At 34.6% G+C, this 19,279-nt stretch overlaps 1 protein-coding gene across 1 annotated transcript; it reads left to right on the plus strand.

Annotated features, from left to right (window-relative positions):
- The first annotated feature begins 14,689 nt into the window (after positions 1-14,689).
- Positions 14,690-17,785, plus strand: LOC142634468 (flotillin-like protein 3). The gene is made up of 3 exons (XM_075808756.1): positions 14,690-15,333; positions 15,917-16,312; positions 17,157-17,785. The coding sequence occupies exons 1-3, from the start codon at positions 14,800-14,802 to the stop codon at positions 17,655-17,657; spliced, it is 1,431 nt and encodes a 476-aa protein (XP_075664871.1). The 5' UTR covers positions 14,690-14,799; the 3' UTR covers positions 17,658-17,785.
- Positions 17,786-19,279: the final 1,494 nt, after the last annotated feature.

A 19,279-nucleotide genomic window follows, 5' to 3' on the forward strand; every position in this document is an offset into this window, starting at 1 on the left:
TTCTATAAAAAACAGATGAAAGGGCAAATAATTAGAAAGTGAAAATTATTTATGAGAAGGATGAGATGAGAGGCATTATCACACTCACACCCGGTATCGCTATTGCTGGATCTCAATCTTGCTTTTACTTTTCAGGCCTAATAAAAGGCTTCAGTGGCTTGTTAAACCTAGCTAAAATCAGGTGTAAAACTGTGGAACCATGAACTTGTCACACTGAGGGCTAGGGATGGAACCAAGATTTCTCTTTTGGTAGGCTAGAGTATGCGCAAAAATTTGCAGATAATATAAAGATTCAAGAATAAATTAATACACGAGAATAAAATTTATGTTTGTTCAATGTTAACAAAAAAGAGACACTAAAATTATGTTAAAGACTATCAATAAAATTATTATCTATCAAGATGTACTAAATTTCCCTGACTCTAAAGTTAAAAGCTACCCTACATTCTATTATATAAATAATAAATAATATTATATTCTCGTGTCTTATTTGTCAGTTGGCACCTAATTCCAAACTCAAAAAATAAAAATTATTTTTTGTTTGGTTCATTAGACCTGCGAATTTGAAGTTCACCATTGTGAATTATTTGCAAGCATGGGGCATATGATAATTGATATGAGCCCACTTCTACCAAAATGGCAAATCCAGCTTGTGACCATTTTTATTAGCCATTTAGGTGAATATTTCATGTGCTAAAATTAAATTGCTCACTCTCTATCTCTTTTATTGCATTTGGCTTAAACTAGTTGAATGGTTAAAATATCGTATCGCATAAGTCCAATAAGTCTACAAAAAATCCTATGCAAGTTTCTTACGTGTAGAAATTCAAAGAATTGGCAGACCTGAAGCGTTTAAGCCAGGAAAATTCCATTAATTCCTAGAGTTATCGATTGGCCCTTTTTTTCTTTTATGAATTTGTCAGAGGACAAATGTAGAAATGTATACCATGTACCACACTCCACACACAGGCTAGCTGCAAATGAATTTCGGATCACTTTCTTCCTCATTGTGATTGAGCATTGTGTAGAAACAGACATACATATACAAGTAGTAATTAAGATAAGGATTTATTGCTTCATGCATTAATGTGGCCATGTCTCTTAAAAACATTTATAAAATCTCAAATATCTAAGTTTTAAAAAATCTATGGGAGTTGTGCTGTCATATTGAACCTCATGAATAAAGGAATCTTTTTTGATTTCACATTTGTGTGTCAAAAATGTCAAATAATGTATTTGGAACTTTGAAAATAACTAATATTAGTTACGAATACCAATTGGACCCATTGTAGTGCAAAATTTTCTATCTTCAAAATTGTCAGTTTTATTGCATGAGCCTTGTATTACAATTGAAGGAGGTGAGAAAGGGTGGAGAAATTCGTAGTACAATTGAAGGAGGTGAGAAAGGGTGGAGAAATTCTTGTATGAGTTAGGCGTATAAGATATTTGTGAGACTGACATGTGGGGTCCACAACAAGAATTGGGATTGCGTAAGGAGGGGGGATGGAAATAAATTCTTGTATGATCCAAACGTATAAGACATTTGTGAATATACGTCTACATGACGTTAAACATACTTTTCAGGGGAAAGTTTGTCCTCGAGAGGCTAACTCTTAAAAATATGAATTGGGATCTAGTATATATATATATATATATATATATATTTTTTTTTTTTTAAAGAATCAAACAAGAATCTACTTGTTACTTGCTATCAGAGAGATTTTAGGGTCAAGACTGAAGTGGAACTGTTTAAGAACAGGAAAGAAGCTGAGTTGGCCGAGTACAAGGCTGAGCTGGCCACGAAAAATGTCGGGTGGTCTCAGGCGTCTCAGCTTGCAGAGGTGGAATCCACCAAGGCAGTGACCTTAAGGGAGGTTGAGTTGCAAACTGAGGTGGAGAAGAAGAAAGTTTTGACTGAGACTGAGAAACTCGGGCCGATTGCTGAGCAAGGCAGCTGTGGATTATGAGACTAAGGTATATTTGATGGTGACACTAATATGTTTAGTTACACTAGTTAATTTTTCTTCTTGTTCCTTGTGTTGTTTGCTACTTAATTCAGAAGAGTTCCTTTAACATACTCTGAAGATAAGATTTACTATTAATAGGTGGAATACTATTACAAGTAGGCGAAAGGATATGGACCAAAATTTTACATTGAAAAACAAATGGGCATTGCATAAGGCATTTATTACTTAAAGATAAAGACTTATTATTAATAGGAACAAAGACTTTGTAATATTCCTTTAACATAATCATTGTCTCGATAGAATAATTAATAGTATAATGTTATTTTCCTAATTGTATACCTCTTTAAATTATAATGTGACCGATATTTTCATTTCATTTATTTGTAAATCACTCTCACTAATGTCAATATTGACATTATTATTATATGATAATAAGGAATACAAAACGTTACTTCCACAAATACAAGGCATGCTTTTAACTTATCAATAATGCTAAAGATACAATTTTTTTTATAAATTGTTGATGTGGTGAGTGGGTATTAATAAAAACTAATAAGAAGTTGGATACATTAACAGTTTGTAAAAATCTTATAAAATAATTTGTGCCTGTACATTATTCTTAACTTATAATAAAAAGATATATGGTGAAAATACTTGATGGTAATACAAGTTGCTTTGGTTTTAGTACGTTAGTAAGTCGGTTCACTTTATGATTTTATGTTTATATTTGTATCTTACAAGTCTAGTACACAAGCCAAAACCCCATGATAAGCAATTGGTTTTTTATTAATATAAATGTGAAACATTGATGATAAAGGTCCAAGAGGCAAATTGGGAGCTGTACAAGAAACAAAAAGCAGCAGAAGCAACCCTCTATGAGAAGCAGAAAGCTGCTGAGGCAGAGAAGGCAAGTGCAGATGCGAAGTTCTAAGCTTGCTTATTTAATTCCATTTATCTAGTGAAACTACTTGACGCAACCATAACTTCTAAGATTCTATAGTAAATATATAATTTTTCCATTAATCTAGTGTGCTGGCAAGGGGGTGACATTTAAACTCTTGAAATATCACTTGCATCTGCTTCAACACTCGTGTAATGCAAATTCCAATACTCTTATCTTTTAGATTTACATGTAATGCAAATTACATGGTCTTAAACAAAGTGATCTTTATGTCACTCAATTTCTACCCAAAGCAAAATCTCTTTGTAATGAACTCAGAATTGTAGACCGCCCACTCTCACCTCAAGGCTTCAACAAATGTATCTTCCAAGGCCTCAAATCTTAAGCATTGACAAGCTAAAAGACGAAAATATGCTCAACATTTTTACAAACTTATAGCTTGTTTGGATGGAGAGGGAGTAGAATAAAGAGAGGGAGAGTAATTTAAATTACCTTGTTTTGATGTTTTTTAAGGGAGGAAGGGGAGTGATTTGGAGAGGTTCTAACTATTTCTAACCCCTCATTTTTAATTCCTCCAAATTGAAGAGATTTGGAAGGAGAGTAGAGTAGAGAAATGCTTGACCAAATGAATTACCAAATTTATCATTACCATATTAACAAAATTACAAACTATGAAAATGCTAATTATTTCCCTTCTCCTTACTTAAATTTAAAAACATGCAAACAAGGTGGAGAATAACCACTTTTCTTTACTTTCCTTCCTACTACTCTCCTCCCCTCTATTCCTCTCTCCCTCCATACTTCCAAACATAGCATTAGTCCCAACTCAGTACTATTCTATATATAATGTATATAAAATGGGATAAACATATGTTGTGAGTTTGAAACAGTAGTGAGCAAATTTTCATCTTTTAGTGTGTCAAACAATCTGTCATTAAGAAATAATAGCATATGATTTGTATGAAGCCTTGATAAATATTTATGTCTCCACTTCAAGGTCATTGATAAATATGTAGATGGGCAATCCTTAAATAAACTTGCTTTTTATGATTGTTGTATTAACAATTGAAACACTAAGAGATGTTTGGTAGAGTAGTTTGAAACGTAATTTTTGTAATTTTTTAAAATACATGTGGGTGAAAAAATGTAATGTTGTTTAAAATATAAAAAATGCGAGTTTGAGATGGAAATCAAACAGAAACTCAATCATTTACCAGTTTGAATAGAAAGGAGGCCCAACTGTTCAAGCCCAAACCCAACTAACTAAGAGATAAATAAGAAGAAGATGGAGAAGGCTGTTTTTGTTAGTCACGTGGGACACCAAAATGGAAACCAAATTGATTTCTTTAATAAACTAAGAGCATCCACATCTCTTCAGCTAAAATTTTGTAAAATGAAAAAAAGTACAACTTTTACATATTTTTTGTAAAAAATCACCCACATCAGTGGGTGTATAAAAGTGCAAAAACGTGGAAACCCTTAAACGAGCTACAGTACCGTGTAAATATACACGAGTACTGTAGCTTGTGTATAGATTATTTTAATATTTTCGTTCGCTCCATTTTTCCTCTCTCTCTGCTCCGTTCTCAACGACCTCAACAAACTCAATATCAACACAGAGAAATTAACACAGAACAGCTCCTCAGTAACAAACTCAGACATACATTTGCTCCCAAAAAAAAAAAACACGAGATACACAAACTTTGGTCCTGGGCTTGAGGCCGCGGATCGGAGCCGGCAGGATCGGTGGTGCGTGAATCGGAGATCACGGCTTGGGCTAGGCGTGGATCGGAGATCGCGCCGGGGCTCGGCGTGGATCGGAGATCGCCGCCGGGGCTCGGCGGTGCGAGGATCGGAGATCGCGCTGGGCTCGGCGTGGATCGGAGATCGCCGGCCGGCTCGCGGTGCGAGGATCGGAGATCGCCTTGGGCTCGGCGGTGCGAGGATCGGAGATCGCGCTTGGGCTCGGCGTGGATCGGAGATCGCCGGCCGGGCTCGGCGGTGCGAGGATCGGAGATCGTATTGGGCTCGGCGGTGCGAGGATCGGAGATCGCGCTGGGCTCGGCGTGGATCGGAGATCGCCGCTGGGCTCGGCGTGGATCGGAGATCGCGTTGGGCTCGGCGGTGCGAGGATCGGAGATCGCGCTGGGCTCGACGGTGCGAGGATCGGAGATCGCGCTGGGCTCGGCGTGGATCGGAGATCGCCGCTGGGCTCGGCGGTGCGAGATCGGAGATCGGAGTTGGAAGATGGGTAGAGAGAGAGAGAGAAAGAGAAATGAAGAGAAGGAGAGAGAGAGAGACATGAATCAGAAATGAAGAGAAGAATCACCAAAAAAAATAAACAGTAGGCGCGCGCGTGTTAGTTGAGAGATATAATTAAAAAAAGTGAGAAAATTATTATTTAATTAATAGAGGTAGTAGGATAGATGAACTGATGTGGGTGATTTGTAAAAATGAATGTGTAAAATTTTAAAAGGAGGTTTTTTGTGTAAAATAGATGAAATTTTTAGCTGATCTGGTGTGGTTGCTCTAATAAAGACATTGTCTACATGACGAAAATCCAATGAGTGGAAGAGCGTAAGACACATCTAAATTTAAAATGGAGGTCAAAAGTTCACCTTTTCATGCTAATACGCATGCTACTAGCACATGAGCGACAAGACTCATTTTCAATCTCGACTCATTTTTTTATAGATAAAATAAAATTTTAAATTTATCACAATCACTCATAATTGCTAATTACCATAAGCGAAAAAATAAATAAAATTATTTTCGGTTTTTTTTTTTTTTTTTGGATGAGAATTATTTTCGGTTTTAGCATAACAGAGTCCTCTAAAAGAAGGTGGTGTAGGCTCTCTTACTACAATGTTGAAATTCATATTCACCTTATAACAAGTTTACGTACAACCATATAATAATAAAATGTTATTTATTAGGAAAGTCTGACTCCATCTTAGTCAAGAGTTGGTGGGTCAAGCCCAAACTAACCCTTTTGGCAAGCCAGAGGAGTCACTAAGCAAATCACATTTCCCATAATAGTAAAGCTAAATGACTTTGACAGAACTTTTTCCCCGTCTAACTTGTTTACATCATAAGTTGTGAGTGGTGCACCAGTTCAATTACTTTCATATAAATTTACCATTATTATTTTTTTGTTAATATCTATTACATATTTGTGTTCATCCACACAAGTGTATAACATGCTTTTCCTTATTTTATTTTCTCACTCAAAACCTACAACTTTATAATAAACTAGTAAGTTACCTGTGCGATGCACGGATAATGTTGTAATATTTTATATAAGATGATTTTATAGCATAATTGTTATAGAATTTTATTAGTATTGAGTTCATCATAAATTTTTTTTGCACACACATCCACAACGTTCGACCTTAATATTAAAATCTTAATTGTCGTTATTACTCAATATAAAATGCAAACCTTTCTTCTTTAGTTTTAGCCAACTCATACGGGTTAGACTTAGATGAAACAACAATATTAGTGCCAGGTATCGAAAGATTAAAGGTAAATGACATTGTTTTTGGTCTGTATATATTTGATATGGGATGACATGAAAGACTATGGATAGATATATATAAAGGGGTAGAAGTGCAAGGGGTGGAAATGGTGAATTAAAATGTAAAGAGTTTTGTGTGTATGTGTGGGAGATGAAAAGTCTTGAAACATTGAATCAAATGATACAAAGAATATTTATTCTTTAAAAGTCTTGAAACATTGAACCAAATAAAATAAAAAGTCAATATTTAATTTGTTCTTATCTTTTATGTGGCACTTGAGAATATTTTAATTCTCTTTGCATAGAATGTGCCACTTAGTTCCCACTTGAGGTTTCTAATTTTATATATATATATATATATATATATATATATATATATATATATATGTTGATGATTGCAAAAAAAAAATAATTGTGGAACAAGTGCAGGGGCAGCTTTACTGCCAGCCTCATATGAACCCCTTGACTTAGGCAAAAAAAAAAAAAAAAAAAATTATATATAAAATTTTTAATTTTTGTTTTGTTTTGACCCCTAAAAATAAAATTTTGAACACCCTGAACATAAATTTGTTTAAATCTAGCTGAAATATGCTTGAATATGCTCAATTTAGTGCTACTTTTACAATATTTTCATAATAATTTTAAAATAAAGGTTAAGTGGCAAGTTGTAATTGATTTTATCTAGACCCACAATTTTTATCACTTTTTTTACATACCTTTAACAACTTGTCATCTAAATTTTGTTACGAAGGTGTTGTGTAATAACACTATTCTTAAAATTGCTCATTCGTTTTAAAATAAATAAATAAACCTTATTTAACTTTGACTTACTTTATGGTGAATAAAACTATTTTCCTTACACTTTTCTTTCTCATCAGCAAAAAATTACACCACTTTTAGTAATTAAAAAAAATTACACCACCTCTACAACAAACCTATTTGTATCTATATCTGTTATTTTTTTCCTCATTCTCTTTATGTTTTCTTTCTATCTAATCAAGTAGGTTGATACGTGCTTTATAGATTTCCAAGTCCAAGAAGTCTTTTAATGCTTGCTCCAATTAATCCCAAGAGAATCACCATGGGTATGGTTAAAAAGCCATACACTTTTAAAGCAAAAAACTTATATCAATTACTATTTTTTTTCTTAATTTCACATTAACTCCCAAACCAAATCTTATATGTGTTACTATTCTTCTTTATCATTTTTTTATTATAATTGTTAGTACATATAAATATAATAAATTATTATTAATTTGACAAAAATGTTTAATTAGTTATTTAATTATATTTATTTATGCATTCAATGGTTGTTGTCTTATCGATCTTTAAACTATTAATAATTTTTTAGACTATTGTACAATACAGTTTGTGTACTAAATTGTAATTAGAATACTATTTTAGATTATTTTATATAATATGAAAGTTGTACATACAAAAAAATAATCATTTTATTTTTATTCCTCTCACAACAAATTTCTAGTTTTGACACTATTAACACCCGTAGAAAACAATTCTAGAGCCGCCAATGAACAAGTGTTTTTTTATACTTATTCAAAGTCTAATATTGAAGAACAATATTAGAACATAGTAAACATAGATCATACATATATCTAATCAGGACTTCACCCTAAGACAAGGACTGGGCATATCGTCATATGGCCACTTCTTTGCACACTTGTTTCACGTTTGAATGATGTACGGGCCTCACCCCCCGTCAAGCCTAATCACCTTGAGGCCTATAAAGACTAACGCGTATAAGAGCCCTGCACTGATCACATGGTAACGCATATGCCGTCTGAGCGGTTTTGAGCTCGAAGTGCTCGGAGTAGCCTGTGGCGTGCCCCTGCCGAGCACATAACTTACGGGCGGGGCTGGTCCCAATGCCACTATCGTTTTCTCCCTCCCGTCACCAAACATCTACTTAGGCGAAACGGTATTGGACCTCCCTTCCATTGCCTAGGGAACGCCCTTACCGAGCATCAAATCCAGCGGTGGTGCCAGTTCCAATGCCACTGCCACCTTCCCCACTCACCATTAAACCTTCACCTAGGGGAAAAGGTATTGGACCTCTCATTTCACCCAACAGGGGAATGATGATGATCACCCCACTAATTTTCGCTATAAATAGGCAAGGGGAACTCAGTTGAAAGGGTTGGCAATTATGGGAAAAAAGTGGCAAAACTAAAGAGTCATCGCCTAGGAAAAGAAAGGAAAGTATTAGAGTTAGAGGTCAGCTACAGGAGTGGGCAAGCCAAGCACAGCATCACTCATAGAAGGAAATCCAAAAGCCCACCATACAAATAGATTGTGAGCCCAAATAACTCTTAGGCCCATTAATCGTATTTGGGTGCGCACAATTGGCGCCATCTGTGGAAAATCCTACGTAGTTGTGGTGCTGTCTATGCGCGTGCAGAAGAATATCTGGAAGTAGACATGGAAGTCATGCAGAGAGCGGGTCTGGAGAGTCATCACGGGGATCTACATGGCGAGAGTGAAGGCAAAAGAGGCAGGAAGCCAGAAGGCATGATGAAGCCGAGGAGTCAGGGCCAGGGGAAGGATCGTACTAAACCCTTCGGACAATGTCTGACGCCTCAGGTCGCAGTCGCCTCGGCAGAAGGGACAGGGAGCTTGAGTAGAGGGACCAAGAACTCGAGCGCCTATGTCAGGCGGTGAGGGATTTGGAATTGCAAGCGCGGGGTAGACGCAGGAGAAGGGATCATGAGGAGTAAAGGGAAAGGTCGGCTAGCGTGGGGAATCTCCATGCGACAGGATCCCGTGCATCCGGGTCTTGAAGAAGACGCGAGCATTCACGAGAATATGCGGACCGAGAGTCAACTTCCCCGGATGGGGGGCAGCCACGAAACGTGACCATGGATGCTATGAGCAGAGCGTTACACCAAGCCGCTCGGTCCCCATTCTCGAGGGACATCGAGGGCGCGCCCATGCCGACCAAATTCACAAGACCTCCGTTCAGCTCTTACACTGGAAAGACGGACCCGTGGAACATGTAAGTCACTATATTCAAATGATGTCTTTGCATGCTCATAATGACACTTTGATGTGTAAGGTTTTCCCCTCGAGCCTCGGCCCTACTGCTTTAAGGTGGTTCAACGGATTGAAGAAAGGTTCAGTCCATAGTTTTTCAGAACTGATTCAGGAGTTCGGAGTTCGGTTCATAACCTGCAGCCGGGTCCCGTAGCTTGTAGGCGCGTTACTATCAATGAAAATGGGGGATGGAGAAACCCTTCGCAACTATGCCAATCGATACTGGGAGTTGTACAACGAGATTGGCGGGGGCAACAAAAAGATTGCGGCGAGCACCTTTTGGATGGGGTTACCAGAGGAGTCCGGATTGAGGGAATCATTGACCTTGAGGCCTCCCGAGGACATGAGGCAGTCGATGAAACGTATTGAGGAGTATAAACGCTTAGAAGATGATCGGCTGCAAACCAAGGGGAAGGGCCCCATTACCATTCATCCTTGGAATACTAGCTTCAACCCTAGACTCCAGAAGGATTTGAGAATTCATGAACCCAGACCGCCAATTGGGGGAGTCAATGCAGCGTTCAAGGAGCCCGTGCACCGAATCTGACACTGTTTTTGTTTTTGTTTTTTGATAGGACACTGTTTTGGTTGGTAAACTTAAGATCGTGACGAATATTCCCCCGCCACCACCCACCCACCAAACTAATCAACCAATAGTCAAGAACCAACTTCGGTTGTCCTTCCCTTTATTCTGGAAAAAAAATTATACTTTTAAGATTCAAGCTTAAAATGCAAGTTGGAGACATATTAATATTATAAAGTGTAATTTTGTGATGTTTGACAAGGAAGCAGGGAAATTAATTAAAGTACTTGCTACGCAATCCCCTATATGGAAGAAAATATAATAAGTGTACATTTAGATACCGCTGAAAATTGAAAATTTATTAATGAAAACACTGTAACAAAATATTTTTTATTGCTACAAATTACTGTTCACCCGTTTTTAGCACTTGGCTGGTCCATGAACAGTGCCATGGTCCAGCCAAAAAAAAAGCATCCTAAGGGTGGAAATAGTTTATTTGTCTAATTATACCAATTCAATTACCTTAGATTATGAGCATTTGTCTTCAATATTATATGAAATGATGTTAATTTGTGATATGGGCACTGTTTCAAACTTATTTGAGAAAATGAGGAGAGGTGCGAATTTTGGTAATGTCATTGTCGAAATTCTAAGAAAAAGTAAGAGAGAAAAGAGAGACATAACGTGACAGAGAGAAAGAAAAAATGAATTGTGGCAATTGCCGAACAGTAAAAAGAGGAACTTGAAATTTTGAACCTCTCAAATTGGGTGAGTTAAGTTAAGTATCAACTACTTGGCTACACTAAGTTTTGTTGTTTGTAATAAAAGCTAATAATATTTATTCCAAATATTGATAGTAGCTACGATTTCTTCCTTAAGATTTTAGCTTTTTAAAAAATTAGATGTGGTTGCATATATCAATAAAATAAATAATTTTTAATTTTTATTATAATTAATATATTTATAGTTCCATTGTAATTAGTCTTCTCTCAAAATAGAAAATAAATTTTTCTATAAATTTGAAATTATGTGTTTGTTTAGCAATTATGCCACGTACTTGAAGTATTGATTATATTATCTCTTTTTTTCTAACTCGTGTAATATTTTTGAAAATTATTTAAATTTTAGTGGATATTTTTTTTAAATTACGGTTATTAACGTTTACAAACTTATTATGTTGGACTAATCTGATAATATAAAGATTCAAGAATAAATTAATACACGAGAATAAAATTTATGTTTGTTCAATGTTAACAAAAAAGAGACACTAAAGTTATGTTAAAGACTATCAATAAAATTATTATCTATCAAGATGTACTAAATTTCCCTGACTCTAAAGTTAAAAGCTACCCTACATTCTATTATATAAATAATAAATAATATTATATTCTCGTGTCTTATTTGTCAGTTGGCACCTAATTCCAAACTCAAAAAATAAAAATTATTTTTTGTTTGGTTCATTAGACCTGCGAATTTGAAGTTCACCATTGTGAATTATTTGCAAGCATGGGGCATATGATAATTGATATGAGCCCACTTCTACCAAAATGGCAAATCCAGCTTGTGACCATTTTTATTAGCCATTTAGGTGAATATTTCATGTACTAAAATTAAATTGCTCACTCTCTATCTCTTTTATTGCATTTGGCTTAAACTAGTTGAATGGTTAAAATATCGTATCACATAAGTCCAATAAGTCTACAAAAATCTTATGCAAGTTTCTTACGTGTTGAAATTCAAAGAATTGGCAGACCTGAAGCGTTTAAGCCAGGAAAATTCCATTAATTCCTAGAGTTATCGATTGGCCCTTTTTTTCTTTTATGAATTTGTCAAAGGACAAATGTAGAAATGTATACCATGTACCACACTCCACACACAGGCTAGCTGCAAATGAATTTCGGATCACTTTCTTCATCATTGTGATTGAGCATTGTGTAGAAACAGACATACATATACAAGTAGTAATTAAGATAAGGATTTATTGCTTCATGCATTAATGTGGCCATGTCTCTTAAAAACATTTATAAAATCTCAAATATCTAAGTTTGAAAAAATCTATGGGAGTTGTGTTGTCATATTGAACCTCATGAATAAAGGAATCTTTTTTGATTTCACATTTGTGTCAAAAATGTCAAATAATGTATTTGGAACTTTGAAAATAACTAATATTAGTTACGAATACCAATTGGACCCATTGTAGTGCAAAATTTTCTATCTTCAAAATTGTCAGTTTTATTGCATGAGTCTTGTAGTACAATTGAAGGAGGTGAGAAAGGGTGGAGAAATTCTTGTATGAGTTAGGCGTATAAGATATTTGTGCGACTGACATGTGGGGTCCACAACAAGAGTTGGGATTGCGTAAGGAGGGGGGGATGGAAAGAAATTCTTGTATGATCCAAACGTATAAGACATTTGTGAGATTGACATATGGACCCACAACATGTTAAACATACTTTCCAGGAGAAAGTTTGTCCTCGAGAGGCTAACTCTTAAAAATATAAATTGGGATCTAGTGTATATATATATATATATATATATATTTTTTTTTTTTAAAGAATCAACTAGAATCTACTTGTTACTTGCCATCAGAGAGATTTTATAAATATAGTTTTTCCCCTGTATGCTGTATGCATTAACACCTAAATTACTATCCTACAATTACATGATTCATGATGGAAGTAACATGTTATACTTCTATGTTTCCGGAACACCTAGAATAATTTTAGGTGAAACCCATAATGCATTCGTGACTTTTGAGTTCACAATCAATGCATTTCCCATATATCCCAACTCCTAGCTAGTAAAACAAAGTGGGTCTTATCTTAGATAAAAAAAAAAAAAAACAAAGTGGGTCTTAATTACCCAAAATAAATAGGAGAGATATTATGTGCATTCTGGCATGAAGCAGCAAATGAAATATTCCTTCAGTGACATCAATAGTGTTGAGAAAGCCTCTTAATTCATATTAGGAATAGGCTAAGATCAAAATCTGTACCAATTCAACTAGTACACATACACATCAAACAAAACAAAGACAAGTTTGGTATTTTTCGGAGCTTGATATATATATTATATTATTATCATGAGTAACTTTATTGCATTGGTGTAAACTAATTGAATGGTTAAAATATCCTATCTCATAAGTCTACAAAAGATCGGATGCAGTTTATATTGAGTATTGAGCAAGGCCTAAAGAGTTGAAGTATTGAGTATTGAGCAAGGCCTAAAGAGTTAAAGCCAATTGATTCTTAGAGTTACCCATTTGCACTTTTTTCCTTTTGAATTTGTCCAGGTCACAATGACATATGTAGAAATGTGTGCCGGCTGGTAATTTCGGCAAACTTTCTTCCTCATTTGACTCATTGTGTTGAAAGCTGAAACAAACTTTATATATAATTATGAATTTCCATTTTCCTGCTTCATGCATTGATGTTACACGCTTTCTCGCTAGTTTTAGATGGTATTGGTAGCTAGTGCTGAGCATTTGAAAAGAGCATTAAGTTGCTAGATGCATTAAGTAATTCAATCTATAACATTTGAAAAGGTAATATGAAATCATTATTTAAAGTTTAAAATACTAATTTAATTAAAAATGCTAATACGAAGTTCAAATAAAGATAAGAATCATTTACAATATTTTAGTAAAAAAGAAAGAAAGAAAAGTAAAATCACAAATATAGTTGTGATCAATCAAACCTCTAAACAAGTAAATCAAATAACTTTTCTATTTCTTCTGAGAACCTGTCATTGAAGTGGTTGAATGGCTGAGTCCGTTTGAAGAAGAATTAGTGTCTGTTTAGCAAAAATTATTTTTGTCAACTTATTTTACTATTCAATTTATTTTTGCTATTATTCATGGGTTCCACTGCATTTTTTGATACTATTCATAAATTCTACTATACTATTTTAATTAACTTTTACCTTTATTTACAATACTTTCAGCAAAAAGTTTTTAGTTTCAGCAGAATAAGGGGATTATAAACGGACCCTTAGTTTCTTTAGTGTGTGTTTGGCTTCATCTTATTTTAATATTCAGCTTATATTTTTGCTACTATTCATGGGCCCATTGCATCTTTTGGTACTATTCATGGGTATTATATTATTTCAGCTAATTTTTACCTTTATCTATAATAATTTTAGTAAAAAGTTTTTAATTTTAGTAAGATAAGCGGATTCCAAACAAACCTTTAGTGAGAGAGACCAAAGAATTATACTATAGGTATTCATTTGACTTGTTATAGTAACAAGTAGAATTTTGTCGTGTGAGTATTTTTAATATTTTTAATCTTTTACTTGTTTGCTACGCAATCACTTAGCCAAATTAATACAAATTCTTTTCAATCTTATTTTTTACATCATATTTTTTCTTATTTTGAGAAACCTTTTTACATCATAATTGATTGATCTAAATTCATTAATAAGACACTTGCACATTAAATCATTCATTTCATCTCTCACACACCCATACAAATATTTTATATGGAACACACCTAAATCCTTACACTTGTGATTGAAATGTGATACTTACATATGTGACCAACACGGAAACTTCGTGGAAAAGTAAGATTTAGATACACCAATCATATATTGATACTCGAAGCATATTGTGATATGTTTGTCCTTAGAGTTTTCCATACATTTCAACCTCACCCTACATTATTCTATCAAGACAACAAAAGCCTCCTCTATATATATATATATATATATATACACCTAGTTTTTTCTCTCTCTCTCTCTCTCTCTCTCTCTCTCACAAAAGTGAAAAGCCTTCTAGCTATAAGCCCCAGCTCTCTCTTTCTCAGTCTCAATCTCTCTGTGACACAAACTCCTGTACTAGAGCAACATGAAGTGGAAAACGGCTGGTCCTTCAGAGTACTTAGCCATCACAGGGTGGGGCATCCCTGACATAAAGCTAGCCAAGAAGGAATGGATATTTCCAGGGCAGAAGTGCACCAAGTTCGACGTGTCTCCTGTCAACTACACCTTCGAGGTTCAAGCCATGTCTGCTGAGAAACTCCCTTTCATTCTCCCAGCAGTCTTCACAATCGGCCCTCGTGTCACTGACATGGACAGCCTCCTCCTCTACGCAAAGCTCATTTCTCCACATGACAAGCTCTCCAACCACGTCAAAGAACTTGTTCAAGGTGTCATTGAGGGAGAGACTCGTGTGCTTGCTGCCTCTATGACCATGGAAGAGGTATTTAAGGGTACCAAGGAGTTCAAGAAAGAAGTTTTTGGAAAAGTTCAACTTGAGCTCGATCAGTTTGGCCTTCTCATCTACAATGCCAATGTCAAACAACTTGTGGATTTGCCTGGCCATGAGTATTTCTCATACCTTGGCCAGAAAACCCAGATGGAAGCTGCCAATCAAGCTAAGGTATACAAATTTTGTTTTGATTTTGCCACATTTTTTGGCTACAATTCTACACGCACACACATATATGTTCTTTCATTTTAATATGGGTATTTATGTGAAAATGCAATTCTAAATTATTAATTTATTATTATTATTATTATCATCATTTTGTTCGTTTGGTTCTAAATTTATGTTCATAATCTATAATTCTCAACGGTGATAGAATAAAACTTCTTAATTTTTGTCATTATTATCTTCACACACACACACACACACACACACACACACACACACACATATATATATATATATATATATATATTCTTTAATCTTTGGATTTGTAAGTAAAATTACAGTTCTATTTTTTTTTTATTTTTTTTATATTATTATTAGATTGTAAATTCAGTTACAACTTTTATGTTCATAATCTATAATCCTCACAATGATATGTGGAAAATTTTTAATTTTTTTCTTTAACTTCACAATGATATGTATATATAAATACTGTTTTTTTATACATAAATTAGCATGTTCATCAATTAACTATTCTATTTTTTGTCACTAACAACAAAATTGATAAAATGTTGTCATATATATGTTATAGATTGATGTCGCTGAGGCTAAGAAGAAGGGTGAGATCGGAGCAAAGGAGAGGGAAGGCCAAACCTCACAAAATGCAGCCAAAATTAATGCAGAGACCAAGATGATAATGACTCAAAGGCAAGGAGAGGCCCAGAAGGAAGAAATTAGGGTCAAGACTGAAGTGGAACTGTTTAAGAACAGGAAAGAAGCTGAGTTGGCCGAGTACAAGGCTGAGCTGGCCACGAAAAATGCCGGGTGGTCTCAGGCGTCTCAGCTTGCAGAGGTGGAATCCACCAAGGCAGTGACCTTAAGGGAGGTTGAGTTGCAAACTGAGGTGGAGAAGAAGAAAGTTTTGACTGAGACTGAGAAACTCAGGGGCCAATTGCTGAGCAAGGCAGCTGTGGATTATGAGACTAAGGTATATTTGATGGTGACACTAATATGTTTAGTTACACTAGTTAATTTTTCTTCTTGTTCCTTGTGTTGTTTGCTACTTAATTCAGAAGAGTTCCTTTAACATACTCTGAAGATAAGATTTACTATTAATAGGTGGAATACTATTACAAGTAGGCGAAAGGATATGGACCAAAATTTTACATTGAAAAACAAATGGGCATTGCATAAGGCATTTATTACTTAAAGATAAAGACTTATTATTAATAGGAACAAAGACTTTGTAATATTCCTTTAACATAATCATTGTCTCGATAGAATAATTAATAGTATAATGTTATTTTCCTAATTGTATACCTCTTTAAATTATAATGTGACCGATATTTTCATTTCATTTATTTGTAAATCACTCTCACTAATGTCAATATTGACATTATTATTATATGATAATAAGGAATACAAAACGTTACTTCCACAAATACAAGGCATGCTTTTAACTTATCAATAATGCTAAAGATACCAATTTTTTTAAAAATTGCTGATGTGGTGAGTGGGTATTAGTAAATGAAAATATGATATTAACAGTGAATCTAGATAAAATCTAATAAGAAGTTGGATACATTAACAGTTTGTAAAAATATTATAAAATAGTTTGTGTTGGTACATTATTCTTAACTTATAATAAAAAGATATATGGTGAAAATACTTGATGGTAATACAAGTTGCTTTGGTTTTAGTACGTTAGTAAGTCGGTTCACTTTATGATTTTATGTTTATATTTGTATCTTACAAGTCTTGTACACAAGCCAAAACCCCATGATAAGCAATTGGTTTTTTATTAATATAAATGTGAAACATTGATGATAAAGGTCCAAGAGGCAAATTGGGAGCTGTACAAGAAACAAAAAGCGGCAGAAGCAACCCTCTATGAGAAGCAGAAAGCTGCTGAGGCAGAGAAGGCAAGTGCAGATGCAAAGTTCTATGCATGCCAACAAGCTTCGAATAGTGCACTGTATGCAAAGAAGAAAGAGGCTGAAGGAATTACTGCACTCGCACAAGCTGAAGGCTTTTACTTGAACACCCTATTGAAACAACTTGGAGGAAATTACACTGCACTAAGGGACTACATGATGATCAACAAGGATATGTACCAAGAAATTGCCAGAATTAATGCACAGGCAGTGAATGGATTGCAGCCCAAGATTTCTGTTTGGTCTAATGGAAAAGGTGGTGAAGATGTTGCAAATGGGGCAATGAAGGATGTTGCTGGGGTATATAGCATGTTACCACCATTGCTAAAGACTGTGTATGAGCAGACTGGGATGCTACCACCAACTTGGCTTGGCACATTGAGTGATGTTACTCCTTAATGTGTTTGGTTTTTAAAGTATAGTACTATTAAAATAATGCCATGATAATTAAAAATTACGTACTAATGGTTGTTTAGTTTGACTTTAATGTAGAGGGCAAGGCACATTGGGTAAATAATTGGTAGTTTGCTCTATAATATCAGTTTGTTTAATACTAATTTAATTTATGCTTGTTGGATCAGTAAATTTGTTCTTTTCTTTTCTTTTCAATATTGTTTACTTTATTAATTATTATTAACCATATCTCCTTGTTTTGCATTTGACCAATTCATATTTTGAATTCCTGTAATCTTTATTTGTTACATTCCTTATAATGTGCAATCGTTCTTATAAACACATGATACAAAACACTCAATAGACTGAGAAGGTTACTACAATCAAATTCGCATCTGTTTCAATTTGGTATCAGTGCAATTTTTTTAGAGCACTCATGGCCTTTGACGCCTCTTCTTTACCTTCTTCTGCTATCAACCCCTCCACATCTCCATTACCTTCTTCTTCTCTTCCTTGTCAAATGCTCATCATTTTCTCTTCATTAAACTTACCTTCAATCGTTATCTCTACTAGAAAACCCACTTGCTTCCTGATCTTGAATGTCAAGAGATCTTGGATTCATTGATGCTTCCAACTTGTGCTTACCTTCTAAAATTTGTGTCTAGTCAACAATGTTTCAACCCCAAATCTGGCTTGCCTTTCTTGGACTAGACAAGACCAACTTCTCATGAGCCTTCTCATTTCTTCCCTATTATGAAATCATACCACTAGTTGTTGGCCCCTCTTCTTCTCAAGAAACATGGACCAGTGGGCTGCGAAAGGACAAGACATAAGACTAGGATAAAAAAACTAGTGCAAGGCTAGCCAAGAAATTTAGTTTGTTTGATACAAGTAGTTGAATAAGTTGTTAGTTGGTTAAAGAATCAATCTTTAGGTTTGTTTGTGTGTTTGGTTTTTTTTTTTTTTTTTTTCGAGATCTTAGTTTGATAAAATACTAGGCACGCATGTGTTTATTCTTCATTATGAAAGTCGATGCAAATTCCCCAACTCGATCTCCATGCTCTCTTCATAATCCCCAATCTTTTCTCTTGGAGGTTGACTGCCCCCAACTCTCCATTACATCCGTCCACATGTTTTGAGTCCTATCACTTTAGGACCCTTTTGCTATTCCTAAGAACAAATAAATTACCCAAACTAACTCAATTTGTATTCAAGATAATCATAATTTTTAGTTCTCTAAAATTCAAAACAACAGAAGCTCCTGGCATGAGCAAAAACTGCTTAGCCTATTAAGGGTGAATGCTTTTTGGATTGACATTTTTTCTTTTCTTACTATTATGTTATTTTTGCAAACATATTCGTTACATGACCAAAAACGAATAAAAAAAAAAGGAAATATTTAAGATCTTTATGCTATACTAAAACTTGAGCTATAAAATATTTGTTTTTTGAAATTTAACATGGAAAGAACGCAAATGTAGCATACAAAGTCAAGTGACTATTTAAACCTTAATACCCGAATGTATGAATTTTAAATTAAATTCCATAAATTGAAACTTATATGGATAAATTAAAATAAATAAAATTAAGTTGCAACTCACACTTAATTATTGCAAATCTCTATTGAA

The sequence above is a fragment of the Castanea sativa genome, chromosome 5 (assembly GCF_040712315.1).
Source record: "Castanea sativa cultivar Marrone di Chiusa Pesio chromosome 5, ASM4071231v1".
NCBI lineage: Eukaryota > Viridiplantae > Streptophyta > Magnoliopsida > Fagales > Fagaceae > Castanea > Castanea sativa.